Source organism: Abramis brama, assembly GCF_963993115.1.
Source record: "Abramis brama genome assembly, chromosome: 10".
Lineage (NCBI taxonomy): Eukaryota > Metazoa > Chordata > Actinopteri > Cypriniformes > Leuciscidae > Abramis > Abramis brama.
The window spans coordinates 13994683-14010836 of NC_139972.1; the positions used below are offsets into that span (position 1 = coordinate 13994683).

The following is a 16154-nucleotide window of genomic DNA, read 5'->3' on the forward strand; positions in this document are numbered from 1 at the left end:
GACAAATATTGTCTGAACCTCTTACTAAGAGAAAGTACATCTTATCAGTATGTTTTGGAAACGTTTCCTGATCAGAGCTAGAGCTCGACCAACTCCAACCTTGATGAAACTGTGTGTGTGTGTGTGTGTGCGCGCGCGCGTGTGTTAGTACCCTTTGTTACAGGACCTGACGTTCGTGAGGTGAGCAACCGACACCCAGGGGAGATGAAATGACCACCTGATAGACAAACTGGAGTCTAGAAACTCAAGATTCGTGACCTTGGTCACTTTGTGCCTAAACCGGGATCCTGCTTGTCATCCTGATAATCAATGGAAATATGCTTCTGACTTGTGTGTGAAAATTTTGTATGTTACCTATGCCTTAAACAATCAAAATCATTCAATTATTCAAGTGATGGTTGTTCAGTGACCTGTGTTAGAGTGTAATTGCTACTGTATTGTGTGTGTACGCAGAGCGGCGTACGAACTAGACCTACGCCTACGAGTGTTGAAGCTAACTTCTGCTGATAAAGCTGCAAACTATTCTTCTGTAAAATATTCTTCAATTGATTGCATCTCTGACTCCTGGTCTTCATTCATCATATCTGGTCCCTTAACTGTAAATTTCCCTACAATATCAATGCACTACAAGATTATATTGCACCAAGTAAACTAATTAAGAGTCAGCCAACATTTTACAAATGTACCAGCCTTGAGAGCAAATTTAGTATATGAAGTATATCCATCTTATGTTTTAAATGGGCCATGATGTTGGCAGAATAGTCACACCCCTGCATGACACTGAAGCACACACCCACTTATCTCTGATCAGCATTAAGATCATTTGTGAAATTGTTCAAAACGGGGTTTCAGGAGTTGCTGTTCATCTAAGCTCTACAGCTATGGACTCAAGAACGGTGTTTGTCTTATTATGGACGTTGCTGTCGTCCACCTCCACTGGAATCAAACTAGATGGAAATGGTTATGTTGACATTACCATTGCGATCAGTTCAAAAGTACCACAGGATAACACGCTCATTGATAAAATCAAGGTGAATATATAGTTTGTCTATTTAACAAAAAATGCATTCATGGTTTTAGTGCCTTTAGTGAAAGATAATATTTTTTTGCAGTTTTTAAAGAAAATTTAGAAAGAAATATATAATCAAGTTTCATTAACAGTATTTGAATGAACAAATTAACGTATAATTACTTTTTATAAAAACTGTGTTTTTTATTTTTATAAAAAACACACATTTTGAGTTTTTCTCGTTTTTCCTTCTAACAGGACATGGTCATTGAAGGGTCGTTTCATCTTCATCAAGCATTGGATAAAAAGGTCTATTTCAAAGAAGCTACGATACTAGTTCCACCCCACTGGAATAGTAAGGAGTTTACTAGAGCAAGAACAGAGTCCTATGAAAAGGTACAGAGAATTATGCCATTTTTATTACGTGTTAAATATTAATCAATTCGATCATTTCATTAACATACTGCTGACGCAATTTCTATGTGAAATGCAGGCAAAAATAATAATTGATAATGCTAAACCAGCATATGGTGATGAGCCCTATACTCATCAGTATGCTGAATGTGGAGCTGAGGGTCAGTACATTCATTTCACCCCAAACTTTCTCAGAGACGACACACTCATTAAGTCTTATGGGTCAAGAGGTGAATGTAATTTGTTATCCTTTAACATTTATCCAGATTAATGCAGTAATCTGTTTGTTGTATTAACAAGAATGTTTGTTTGTTTGTTTGTTTGCAGGAAGGGTCTTGGTTCATGAATGGGCTCATCTGAGATGGGGCGTTTATGATGAATACAGTGAAACAAAGCCATTCTACTACTCAAATGGCCGTATTGAAGCTACAAGGTCATAAAACTTTAACAAAAAGAAAGCGTATTATTAAAATCTCCTCGGAAATTATTTCAACCATTGATTTCCTGCTTATCTTTAGGTGTAGCAACAACATTGAAGGTCAGTTTTATGATGAATCACTTCAAACGTGCCACATCGATCCACAAACTTTACTACCGACTAAGGGGTGCAAGTTTTTTCCTGACAAATATCAAAAAACAGACAGCTCCATAATGTTCATACCAAGCCTGGATTCTGTAAGTATAGATTTGACATGTTTCCAGACATGCAAAATTTATCTTTGGTCATTTGCAGTGCATTGCATGCAAACATATGGAATGAAGTTATTTAAAATATATTTGATTTCAGGTGATCTCATTTTGTCGTGAAAACGAGCACAATTATGAAGCCCCAAACTTGCAAAATAAAAAATGTGGCAACAAAGCAACATGGACTGTTATATTTGAGGATTCTGTGGATAAAGACGCACTTCGTTCTCTGAAACCAATGCAATCCTCTCCACCAGCACCATCTTTCAAAGTTGTCCAGCGAATGCATCGGGTTGTTTGTCTCGTCCTTGATGTCTCAGGAAGCATGCAGGTATGAAAAAAACATTAACATCATTCACTTGAAAACAAAGATGCTTCCATTATTATAACTTTCAATGCTCTGATATGAGCTTAATCATTTTGAAACCTGAGAAAGCCTAAAAACTGGTATCATATTTTCTAGGGCTCCAGAATCCTTCGACTACAGCAGGCTGCCACATATTTCCTGCGGGACATCATTGATGATCAAGCCAGTGTTGGAATTGTGGCCTTTAGTTCTGAAGCTTCAACCCTGAGCCCCTTGACTACTATTGACAACGAGTCCACACGAGAGAATCTCATCAAACTGTTGCCAAGTGGAGCAAATGGAGGGACGTACATGTGTAAAGGCCTCAATCAAGGCTTACAGGTACCATATTAATTATATGTATGATGTGTTAAATAAAGCCTACAGTTTGTTTTACGCTAATGTTCTGTATTTGTCTTTAAAACTTAAAGGTACTCGGAATAGACAATGGGGATGTGATAGGGGATGAAATAATTTTTCTGACAGATGGTGAAGCGACGGACAACCTTAATAGTTGTGTTCCGTCCGCAATTGAAAGTGGCGCCATTATACACACAATAGCTTTGGGTAATAAAGCAGATAAAGCACTGAGGGAAATGGCTGACAAAACTGGTAAGTAACATTGTCGCATAATGACGTGCAATGTTCCAGAAAAAGTCGCAATTAAAAATTTCACGATGCCTACTTAGACCAGCTGTTTTCAAACTGCAGGTCGCTCAAGTGTGACAATTGTGTTGTGTTAACGCTGTGTCAGAAATACGAAAAATATAAGTTCTGAAATTCAATCAACACTGATTTCAATTTGCAAAACTTACATATTTCTGATATCGACCCACAAGCGTTTCGTAGATTAGCGGCTGCATGCTGCACAATCTACACAGCATCCGAAAATAAACATCCATTACAGTTAGTTTCACTTTTATGAACCCGGTTCTTCTAATGAAACAGTTTAAAAAAACTCACAAGCTCAATCCTTGAATCCTCACCGAATCCGACAGAGCAGCTGAATGAATCAACGTATGATTCACTCAATTGAACTCCAAGTTCCATGTAAATGAATTTTTTGGGTGGTTTCGAGTTTTATTATAGCAGGTCTACTTCTAGGTGGATCTTAACATGAATAAGTTTGGGAACTAACAAAGCATCAAAGCAATGACAAATCTACAAACATATGATGCTAGTACAATAACAAATGAGCTCAGAACTAATGTTACTTTTCTGAGAATTAGTAACTTGTAACTAATTTATCCGTCACTTGATATAGTAGGCCTAAATCATATTATTCATATTATGAATGCTTGTTTATCCAGTGCATATTTCTTATGTTCTATGTTGTAATTAGGGGGGAAATTTATCACAGCCAGTGATGACATTCTCTCTAATCAGCTACTGAATGGATTTTCTTCACTTACAATACCAACAGGAGATCAAACAAAAGACCCAGTTCAGGTTTGACAAGTGATCACACTTTGCCCATGGAAAATGATTTTAAGATAATTATAAATATGCTAATATTTAATTTGTATCACCGCTTTAGATAGACAGTGTGGGAAAAAAAACATCAGACTGGTTCAATGGGACAATATCAGTGGATCAGACCATTGGTACCAAAACCACCTTTACAATAATCTATGAAAAAAGTTTACCTCACATTTCCATACAGTCACCAAGTGGCTCAATCTACAATCAAGCACAGATGCGTCATGATGAATCAACAAAAACAGTCAATTTAAAAATTCCAGGAACTGCACAGGTATTACAAAGATTTCATTAACTTTCCTAAAACTTTTTCATGAATTATTCATCTAATAATACTATTGTGTGTTTGGTAGACTGGGGACTGGAAGTACAGCATCCAAAGTCCAACACTTCAGTCTCTGACTATAACAGTAACGAGTCAAGCGGCGCGTGCTGATGTTCCCCCTATCATAGTCAAAGCCCACATGAACCAGCAGTCAAGTGACGGCACTAAACCCATGATAGTGTTTGCTGAGGTCAGTCAGAATTACAAGCCTGTAATAAAGGCTGAAGTGTGGGCTACGCTGGAGTCTGAATCTGGGTCTGCACAAGAATTACAACTCCTGGACAATGGAGCAGGTAAATTACCCATCATTTTTGTTTGAAGTGTGCACTCAACCCAGATTTACAGTACACTATTTATCCAAAAGTGCTTTATTGTTTTACAGGAGCTGATGCTTTCAAAGATGATGGCGTCTATTCCAGATATTTCACACAGATGAAAAATGGGAGAAGCAGCTTGAAAGTAAGAGTGAAGAATAAAGATGGACAAGCCAGATTTACTTTCCAAAAAAGGGGTGGTGCCCCATACGTACCTGGATATGTGGTAAACGGTAAACCGCGAGATTGAGACTCCTAAAGGAAACTGTTCCAACTTTTCTCAATTTTCCTCAACTACTAATTTTTTTCATGTTGTTCCTCTAATTTCAGGTGTGGTAGAGCTGAACCCTCCAAAGCCTCCAATTTCTGAGGAATCACTTGAGGTCGGAAGCTTTACCAGAACAGCCACTGGAGAGAGTTTTGAGGTGACGCTTACAGGCTCAACCCCACCAAACTTCCCACCTAACAAAATCACAGATCTGAGTGCTGAGATCCAGGAGGACTCTGTGCTTCTCAGCTGGACGGCTCCTGGTGAGGACCTCGACCAAGGGACAGGTAAAGCACACAATTAATACTAAATAAATGTCGGGATCACAAAATACTGTATAGGCCTCACAAGGTGTTTCTTTCCTTTTAAGCGAAATCCTATGAGATCAGGTGGAGCTTTGACCTCAAAGTGCTTCGATTCAACTTCAGCAATGCTCATGTATTCAACACAACTGCCGTCTCACCGCAGGAGTTTGGATCAGTTGAACAGCATTCATTCAGTTTCAGTTTCACAATCCAAAATGGCACCACAATATTTTTTGCAGTTCAGTCTGAGGACAAAGTAAATCTGAAATCTGAAATCTCCAACATTGCTCAAGCTTCAAAGATCCTCCCTGGTCCAAAACCCCAAAAAATGGCAGATCTAGACCTGAAGTTTATGTTTATTGCAATTTCTGTTTGTCTGGCAACTGTGGTGATTATTGGTATTGTTGCGGTAACATCATGGGCGTTGAAACAAAGAAAACTTTCTGTTTCTTAGACTACAACCAACATTAATAACTGAAGGAAAGAAAATCATTCTGTTGTACAATTACTTTACTGAATTTAGTTGTACACCACATGCTTGGCAAAAATATAAAATTCAAAATACAGTTTGTTAAATTTTGTTTAGATTTGTTCATAATGGAAATGTATAATTGATTGTCTAACCTGATTAAAAACATTATGATTCCCACAAGTTTAAATTATGTCCATATGAACAAAATGATCTGTGCACTCCCATGATAAATGAATAAATAAAAATGAATAAATAGTGATATATTACTCAGTAGAGAATTTTACTGAGTAAAATTATTTTGCTTGCTTACGAGGATTTCGCTTACTTATATATATATATATATATATATATATATATATATATATTCCTATTCATTAACTAGCCTGTGTGTACATATTAACATAATATCAGTAATACTGTATGTCTGATATATCAGTTAAGAATGTCTTTTTTAACCTTTTTTAATCATGAAGTGTTTCACCACCTTCCACTTGACAAGTTATGTTTGATGTCATTGAAAGCTGCTCAATATATTTCATGAGATCCTGTGAGAGAGCTAATAAGACATCATGTAATGTACATTACAGCATCTTAATTCAATTCAATTCAATTCAATTCAAATTTATTTGTATAGCGCTTTTCACAATACATATTGTTTCAAAGCAGCTTTACAGAAAGTGCATTTCAGAAATGTACATAGAGAAATACAGTTAGTTAATCATGTATTGATTTAGGGCATAAACATATCGCCAGCGTCGAGTCGTCTCTTCACAGGCGCCGAGTCGTCTCTGCACGGGTGTTGGAGAATCTGTAGTTTCCATGAGAGGCTGGATACAAACTGGAGCTGACGATCTGTATTTACCTCGGGACTGGCGTCCCGAGATAACAACAGAAAAGCAGATGGGAAATAATTAGCGTAGCTGCTGTTCGTAATATTAATGCATTCAATCTGATTCAACTGTAGTATAAAAGGTAGGTATTATGTGAATGCTTGGCTAAAGAGATGCGTCTTTAATCTAGTTTTAAACTTGGACAGCGAGTCTGAGCCTCGAACAATATCAGGAAGGCCATTCCACAGTTTAGGAGCTAAATGTGAAAACGCCCTCCCTCCTTTAGTGGACTTAGATATCCTAGGAATGACCAGAAGCCTCGAATTTAGTGATCTTAAAGAGCGCGATGGATTGTAGGGCGATAGAAGTTCCGTTAAATACACGGGAGCTAAACCATTTAGGGCTTTATAGGTCAGTAGTAATACTTTGTAATTGATACGGAACTTTATAGGTAACCAATGTAGAGACGACAGAATTGGTGTTATATGATCATATTTTCTTGATCTAGTAAGAACTCTAGCAGCTGCATTTTGGACTAACTGTAGCTTGTTTATTGAGGATGCAGGACAACCTGCTAATAAAGCATTACAGTAATCTAGTCTCGAGGTCATGAATGCATGAACTAACTTTTCTGCATCAGAAACAGATAGCATGTTACGTAGCTTAGCAATGTTTCTAAGGTGGAAAAAGGCTGTTCTTGTAACATATGAAATATGATTTTCAAAAGACAAGTTGCGGTCTAATATAACACCCAGGTCTTTTACTGTAGAGGATAAAGTAACAGGACACCCTTCTAAATTAAAGTTGTATTGTAAGAGGTTTTGTGGGCAGTTTTTTGGACTAATAAGTAATACCTCCGTTTTATCTGAATTTAATAGCAGAAAATTACATGTCATCCAGTATTTTATATCTTTAACACACTCTGTTAATTTAGATAATTTATTGTTTTCATCTGGTCGTGATGAAATATATAATTGAGTGTCATCAGCATAACAGTGGAAATTAATTCCATGTTTTCTTATAATATTACCAAGTGGTAGCATATATATTGAAAATAGCAGAGGGCCTAACACAGATCCTTGCGGCACTCCATAGTTTACTGACGTTATCTTCGATTTTTCCCCATTTAAGCAGACAAAATGGTAACGGTCTGATAAGTATGATCTAAACCAGTTTAATGCCTGTCCCTGAACACCAGTGTAGTTTTGTAGTCGGTCTAAGAGTATTTTGTGATCTATAGTGTCGAACGCAGCACTAAGATCAAGTAAAACTAATATTGAGATAAAGCCTTGGTCAGAAGCTAGAAGTAAATCATTTGTGATTTTAACGAGCGCAGTTTCTGTGCTATGATGCGGTCTGAATCCTGACTGAAATTTTTCATAGATGTCATTTTCTTGTAAGAAAGAGCACAGTTGAGCGGACACCACTTTTTCTAGAATTTTAGACATAAATGGAAGATTTGAAATTGGTCTATAATTTGCTAGGTTATTATGATCTAATTGTGGTTTCTTAATGAGAGGTTTTATAACTGCCAACTTGAATATTCTTGGAACATGACCTAAGGATAAAGACGAGTTAATAATATTGAGAAGAGGCTCTTCCACTACAGGTAACACTTGTTTCAGTAGTTTAGTTGGTATTGGATCTAATAAACACGTTGTTGGTTTAGATGCAATGATAAGTTTATTTAGCTCTTCCTGTCCTATAGTTGCAAAGCGCTGTAGTTTTTCTTGAGGGGCGATAATTGAGGCTGAATCATAAGACACCATTAAAGATTGTACATTTACAATTGTATTTCTGATGCTTTCTATTTTCTCAGTGAAGAAATTCATAAAATCATTACTACTACACTGTAACGGAATATTTTGCTCAGGTAACGTCTGTTTATTTGTTAGTCTAGCCACGGTGTTAAATAAAAACCTAGGTTTATTTTGGTTGTTTTCTATTAGTTTGCGGAGATGCTCAGCCCTGGCTGCTTTTAGGGCCTTTTTATAACGTGACATGCTGTCTTTCCAAGCGATTCTAAAAACCTCTAAATTAGTTTGTTTCCATTTACGCTCTAAATTACGAGTTTCTCTCTTTAGAACATGCGTAGCACTGTTGTACCATGGTGCTTTAGTTTTCTCTCTAACCTTTTTTAATCTAATTTGTGCAACGATGTCTAATGTACTAGAGAAAATGGTGCTCATAGTGCTAGTCATTTCCTCTAGTTCATCTGTTTGTTTGGGTTCACTAAGCAGCTGAGATAGATCAGGTAAGCTATTTGAGAATCTATCTATAGTTGTTGGAAGGATTGTTCTGCCTGGTCGATAACGTGGCGCAACATGACAAATTTCAGCGGTACGTAGTATGCAAGTGACCATGTAATGGTCAGTGACTTCATCACTTTGCGGTATAATATCTATATCGGTTGGATTTGTTCCATGTGATATAATTAAATCTAGCGTATGATTAAGACGATGAGTGGGACCAGTTACGTTTTGCTTGACCCCAAAGGAGTTTAATAAATCTGTAAACGCAGCCCCTAACGCATCATTTGAATTATCTACGTGTATGTTAAAATCTCCAACAATTAATGCTTTATCGACATTGACCAAAAGATCTGAGAGAAAGTCTGCAAACTCTTTTAGGAAATCAGCGTAAGGCCCTGGCGGTCTATATACAGTAGCCAAGGCTAGAGATAATAGGGATTTCTTTCTTACATCTAAGAGAGTAACATTTAGCACAAGTACTTCAAACGAATTAAACCTGTGACCTGTTTTCTGAGTAACAGTAAGAATATCTTTATAGATTATAGCAACACCACCGCCACGACCAATCAGACGGGGCTCATGCTCATAACAGTATCCTGATGGAGTAGACTCATTAAGACCGAAATAATCATTTGGTTTAAGCCAGGTTTCAGTAAGGCAAAATACATCGAAACTATTATCTGTGACCATTTCATTTACAATAACCGCCTTAGGTGTAAGCGATCTAATGTTTAAAAGACCTAGCTTTATAAATTGTTTTTGTTCACTAATATTGAGATTTTCTGGTTTAATCACAATTAGATTTTTCCTAGATCCTGCAGTAGATTTATTATTTGATCTCACTAAACGAGGAATAGACAAAGTTTCAATATAATGTTCTACATTGGTACTTATATCAATTAAGTTTGGACAGCAAAGAGTGTGATTTGGACTTTGACTTACTAGTCATATGGTGTGTAGCATCTTGGAGATGTTGTCCGACAGAAGAGCCGCTCCGATTCTGCTGGGGTGAAGGCCATCAGCACGGAAGAGCCTAGGTCGCTCCCAGAAAAGATTCCAATTATTTACAAAGAGCAGTCTCTGTTCATTACACCATGACATTAACCATTCATTTAGAGCAAATAATCTACTGAACCTTTCGTGTCCTAGTCGTGTCCTTAACACTGTCATGTCTGAGGAGCTCTATGGTTTTGTAGGAATTTTCCTGTATGGCTTTATGGATGGGCTGATTGTGGCATTTGAAAAATCATAAGGGCCCTTTGGGTTCAGTCATGGCATTGTTTATGAGGTTTTATAGTGTCATTAGATCTCATTGTGATCATTCAACTGTTATTGTGCTTTCTTTCTGTGGTAATTATATGGCAACTATGCAGTCATATAGTTATACAGATAAAGTTATGCTGTACAAGGAAAATCATAGTCTAAATAAAAATGCAACTACTGGAAAAAGACAAAAGATTTTCAGCCATTAAGTCATTAGACACAATAAACCTCATGGTAGTATAACACAAGTTATGTAAAGGGGGGTGTGCACCATGGGCCTTATTTATAAAACGTGTACTATGAGTGCATGTACGCTAAAATCCAAGCCAACGTTCATATTTATAAAATCAGTCTTAATGTGCAAATGTACTAGTGTAACCAGTCCTACTCCCCTCTAGAGCGCCTCTTGAAGCCAGGGTAGTGAGGTTTACACACACGCAGCTCTTACTGGCCTGTTACACTCACCCTCCAGTTTTTTGTGTGTACGGTCGGTGTCTGAATCACACGTACGCACATTTGAGAAATCAAATGTCACATTTGAGAAATCAAATGTAGGACGGTTTCTACGCAACGTTTTATAAATGAGGCCCCTTATGTCCAAAATATTTAAAAACACAGATGACTATACTTTTATGCCATATGTTTCAAATGTTATATGAATACATTTAACGTATTAATATAGCCTATATTTTATTTACATGTATATATGTTTTTTGAAAGAAGTCTCTTATGCTCACAAAGGCTGCATTTATACAAAACTACAGTAATATTGCTAAATATTATCACAACTTAAAATAACCGTTTTCTATTGTACTATATATATTTTCAGTCACATAATCCTTCAGAAATCATTGTAATAAGCTAATTTGCTGCTCAAGAAACATTTCTTATCAATGTTTAAAACAGTTATAGTTATTTAACATTTTTCCAGGATTCTTTAAAGAATACTGAGGTATTAAAGAACAGCATTTATTTGAAATTGTATATATATATATATATATATATATATATAAAGTTAATTCTTACAGTGAAGAAGTTTCTGTCCGTTTTCAAACTATTAAGCCACATTCAACTTGATGCTAACTCATTTCTGATGCTGTTGAGCCATAATTACTCAACAAAGTTTAAGAAACGTTGCAAGAGGGTTAAACTGATAAGGGCCTAATCTATTGCCACACTTTTTGTGGCAATCACAAAAAAAAGTTTAATGCATTAAAGGCACACACCCACTGACAATACAAGATAATCATTCTGATTTTGGGCCCAATTCTCCCCTTCCAATAATCCAGATTTTTCAGTTCTGCAGTTGGATATTATTGGGGTTGTGTGAGGGGAACCCTGATCAGATAGCGAGCTGACAGAAGACGGAAGCATAACACGACTACTTCTAAACCTTAGTCTTTTTTCCATGAATTTTCTGTAAAAAGCAATCCTAAAACTATTATTGTGATTTTTTTCTTGCCTGTCGTCACATCTCGGCTTTTCTCACACTACAGGAACAAAACTTTTAAATCTATGATTTTATTTTTATCAACATGTTTGTGGTCTCTTACATTTTGAAAATCTTATGAGATTTTAAAAGTCTTTTTGTGTGGGCCAGCCTTAAGCTGGGACTGCAGAGATTTATAGCGCACAAACACAACATTTAGAATATAAGCTTTCTGAGATTTAGAAAACAATCTCAGCTATAAATAAAGTCTTGTTTTACAGACAAGAAAAACCCAAAAAACTTAAATCACGCCCAAACACTGGAAAATATTTAAGCAAGTTAATTATTTTTTATCAAATTTTGATCTCAATTTTTTTTTTACAAGACAGTTTTATTAGTAGTGTCTTTATAACAGCAGGTTGATTTTAGCAGCTATGAATAAATTTACCAAACAACATTTAAAAAGTAACAAATTAAAGACAGTGAAAAGTGTAAAAATGAGAGAAGACGACAATTTAACACAATATTTAAATTAGCACTGTATTATCAATCATGTTCCGAATTTTCAATGAATTTTTCTTCTGCTAAGTTGGGTTGTTCAGCCTTTGTTTTTTTTTTGTTCTTCATTTCTTGCTCAAACGTCAGACTCAGCCCTCAGAGAACTGCCTGAAGAGGAACTCTGATCTTTTGTCACTGAAACAAGGCACAAAATGAATCTGCAGGATTTCAGAGAAGCCCTCAGACAAACTGGGTGCCACAAATTTTTTCCTACAGAGAACAAGAAAAAGTCAGAAACCAAGCTGCTTGTATGACGATGATGTAAGTTAGCAAATAAAGATAAAAGATAAAGAAGCTCGTTCAAAGGTGTGATTTCCTGGCAATAAGATCTGGTAGTGGAATAAGCTCAGCTTGCTGTTGTTCACTCACTTGTAGCTGTGAAACACCATGTCATTGACATGAACATGCTTTGTGGCAGAAGGAATCATCTCACGAAACTACAGCAAAAAAAACAAGATAACATCTATCAGTGACTGACATTGCATTTCTGGACTTTTTGCATGTTTACAGTTAGTAAAATGGTATAATTTTTTTTTACAGAATTTTACCATTGAATTTCACCATGCAACATAAGTTGAGATAGTCTTTTCTTCCCTATGGTGGCATATATCTGAGTGAAAGGGCTTCTCCAATTGGAAAATAAATAAATAAATGTAGGGCGGGACTTGATTTTGTTCATGGGGAATTGATTAGATGGTTGTGGTTTGCTATTGGTTGATCTCATGTGAGTAACAGGTTGTCCCGCCCTCGCACCAGTAAACACATCATCAGAGAAGAGAAGTGAATTTTCACATTAATTAAAAAAAAAAGAAAGTATAATACCGGTAAATACTGCAATAATAAATAAGTATTGTTAATTTTGATTTCGTGGTAACTTTAATGTAAAAAACTACAGTAAAGACAGATACCCTGTTGTTATGCTTTGCTTGTTCCAGACTGGTTGAGAAGTTGAAACACCTGCAGGGGACTCCAGCGCTTTGACTGACATCTACATATCTGTGGAGAAAATCATTGATGGTGCCATTTCAGTTGAAAAGACAAAGATAAATAAGCATCTGCTTCGGAAACAGAGGTAGGCACCTTTTTCTCGACTCGGGGTCAGGGTTAGTGTTATCCACCGCTACGCTCTGGCCTTCCTTTAGAGCGCGTTCACAGGCTGACACACACTGCTGCCAGGAGCCAAGCATGTCCTAGAGTTCATGTGCAGATGTCACAGCATTCAAAGGCAGTTAAAAGAAGATATTATACACTTTTAAATCCTAAAAATCTTCTGAACCAAATTTGCCCGATCCTGCTCTTGAGATCTACTTCTTGTCTCTGGGTTCTCGGTTCTCTGTTGTGTTAGCAATGTAACAACTCACCCTGTTCACATATGCATAGCCCTTTGGAATGATGTGTGTCTGGAAGAATGTGGATTTGCCCGCTGCACCCAAAAAAAAAACAAGGGTTATATCATAATAATTGGTCACCTGTAAGGAGTAAGAAGAAAAAACAAACACTGAAAAAAGGCTCACATCCAGGGAATCCCACTGCTACGATGACTTCCTGTTTGGTAGATGTGAGGGATGTATCAGGAGGATCGTAAAGATGCATTTTGGAGTCTAATTTCCTCTGGACAATGATACAAAAACACAAAACATTATTACAGATGTTTAGTACAGTAATGTCCAAAAAGTTTGGGCCAGTAAGATTTTTAAAAGAAGTCTCTTATGCTCACCAAGGCTGCATTTATTTTATCAAAAATAACACTAAAACAGTAATATTGTGAAATATTATTACAATTTAAAGTAATTTAGTTTTCCATTTGACTACATTTTAAAATGTAATTTATTCCTGTGATGCAAAGCTGACTTTTCAGCATCATTACTCGTCAGTGTCACATGATCCTACAGAAATCATTCTAATATGCTGATTTGCTGCTCAAGAAACATTTCTTATTATTAATAATGAAAACAGTTGTGCTGCTTAATATTTTTGCGGAAACCATAAGACTTTTTTTTAGGATTCTGTGATGAATGAAAACAGCATTTATTTGAAATAAAGATTTTTTTTTGTAACATTATAAATGTATTTAGTGCCAATTTTGATCAATTTAATCCATCTTTACTGAATTAAAGTACTTGTTTCTTAAAAAAAAAAAATCTTACTGACCCAAAACTTTTGAATGGCAGTGTGAAGTACCCAACTAAGGTACAAAACATAAATAACCATACATGTAAATAACACAATACATAAATAACACAACAGACTGTGGAAAACTTGCAAGTGAAATAAAATCATTTACAGGCTCAAACTCTGGCAAGCTGAACTGAGCGGGTTTCCAGCCCAAGAAGTATTCCTCTGGGGTGTGAAACTGAAGACCAATGTTGAGGGCAAACTGAGGGCACAAGAGATAAGGGATACAAACCTGTAAAGCTGTATTATGTCAAAAGCCCACATAATTGTAAAGTTTCCCTTTTTTGTTATTCTAAAATGGAGCAAGAAAAACACTACCATGCCCTCTTGTGGCCAAACCAGAGAAAAGCTATTACACGTGATTTACATTTACATTAATATAATTTATTATAAAATGCAGTAACTCTTAGTAACAATAACAAATTCAATCTCTCATAAGCAGAGGCCACAAATGAAGCCTGCAGTTAACGTCATTACCAGTCTGTCACTGCAGGAGAAGTCTTTCTTCTTTTTCCCTGGGGCCCAGTTAGCAGGACGTCCTGCTGCATCTGTAAATGAGGGAAAACCATTACTGAGCATGTAAATCTGAGATGTTATTTTGCACTATGTGCAGAATAAAATACATCAAATAAAAATTTAAAACAATGTTTTTGGTTGCACTTTAATTCAAGTGTGGGTCTCTGCAGTCAGTGTAATTGGCGTGCCGAAAGGTAGCGGGACGTTTGAAAATGAAAAACATACGGAGAGCAGCAGCTTATGTTTCTGCTCTGACAGCCGGGGGGTATTCCAGAAAGCAGGTTATGTGACATACCCGGGTATGTTTAAGAGTAAGTAAGCGGATAACCTCAACTTTCGGTTCCAAAAACGGAGGTAACTTTCAGGGTATGTTAGTAGTCATAGCAACTCACTCTCTGAACTTAACCTGCTCCGGAGCAGGTTATGTTCCAGGGTTAGTTTGTTTCAGAGAGGTGACGGAGCATGGCGTGCCCTTTTGAAGACGATCCAGTGGATAGGGAAGCACAGATAATACGTAATCTTTTCCGCCGTGAGAGGGTGATACGACCACGTATCGATGTGTTTTCATATACAAATGAATATTTGCGGGAGCGTTACCGTTTTTCAAAAGAATCGTTAATTTATTTAACGAAGATTTTGAAACCATACATAGCAAACTTGACACATCGCGGATTAGCGCTTAACACAGAGCACATTTTGTGCATTGCCCTTCACTTTTTTGCGACGGGGAGTTTTTTGTATACAATAGGCGATGCAGAGTATGTGGGAAAGGCAACTGTGTGTAGGGCTGTTCATACAGTATGCATTGTAGAGCCCTGCACGGGCCTCAAATCTAGGCCCGAGCCCGGCCCTGGCCCGAGACGCTCAGGCCCTAGCCCGACCCGTGTCCGACAGCTCATCAGAATTATCAGCCCGAGTCCGACCCGAGCCCGTTTTTTTTTTGTTTTGTTTTTACAGCGGCAGACTGCCATTAAAATATGTCTGTTTTGTTAGTTATGTTTCTTTTCTTTTCATTTCATTTCTTTATTAAGCTAATTTAGACAAATGTTTGAAGCATTTAAAAAAAAAAAATGACGGCCAAGCAAGCCGAGCCAACAGCGAGTAAAACATGTTTGATCAATTTAGCCTCTCAAATCAACGCTAATACTTTACTTAGCTACAATAAAATCCATAGATATAAAACACTACAAGCATATCACACAGACAGTTAGTTTAATGTTTATTTATTAAACCACAGTGAGTAATTTTTTTTGAAATAGCCTACTGAGGCAGGCTCAGGCTGCTCGCAACAGCGCTCGCAAACGAAATGAGCAATAGTCAATCTAAACAAATTAAATTAAATAAATCAAAAACAAACTTGCAGGTTATCTTACCTCAAAAATGCACCACAGAACATGGCCATTCTTTTTTCCAGTAGTTTCCAACAGTTAAACGAAAATAAAGTCCAATCGAACGAAAAACGAAAAACATCAGTAGTTTCCAACAGTTAAACGAAAATAAAGTCCAATCAAA

The 16154-nt window shown here is 36.7% G+C and overlaps 2 protein-coding genes across 2 annotated transcripts; one reads left to right on the plus strand and one right to left on the minus strand.

Annotated features, from left to right (window-relative positions):
• The first annotated feature begins 722 nt into the window (after positions 1 to 722).
• LOC311091143 (calcium-activated chloride channel regulator 1-like) lies at positions 723 to 5878 on the plus strand. The gene is made up of 14 exons (XM_084126930.1): positions 723 to 1031; positions 1268 to 1405; positions 1503 to 1653; positions 1751 to 1856; positions 1942 to 2098; positions 2211 to 2441; positions 2574 to 2798; positions 2888 to 3068; positions 3799 to 3905; positions 3994 to 4209; positions 4289 to 4553; positions 4643 to 4807; positions 4905 to 5129; positions 5213 to 5878. The coding sequence occupies exons 1-14, from the start codon at positions 738 to 740 to the stop codon at positions 5599 to 5601; spliced, it is 2850 nt and encodes a 949-aa protein (XP_083983056.1). The 5' UTR covers positions 723 to 737; the 3' UTR covers positions 5602 to 5878.
• A 5106-nt stretch (positions 5879 to 10984) lies between these two features.
• On the minus strand, positions 10985 to 15308 carry LOC311090325 (bifunctional polynucleotide phosphatase/kinase-like; the record flags this gene model as incomplete). The annotated part of the gene is made up of 9 exons (XM_084125587.1): positions 10985 to 12161; positions 12321 to 12388; positions 12860 to 12947; positions 13032 to 13141; positions 13313 to 13374; positions 13466 to 13562; positions 14236 to 14328; positions 14604 to 14729; positions 15300 to 15308. The coding sequence occupies 9 exons, from the start codon at positions 15306 to 15308 to the stop codon at positions 12041 to 12043; spliced, it is 774 nt and encodes a 257-aa protein (XP_083981713.1). The 3' UTR covers positions 10985 to 12040.
• Between the last annotated feature and the right edge of the window lie 846 nt (positions 15309 to 16154).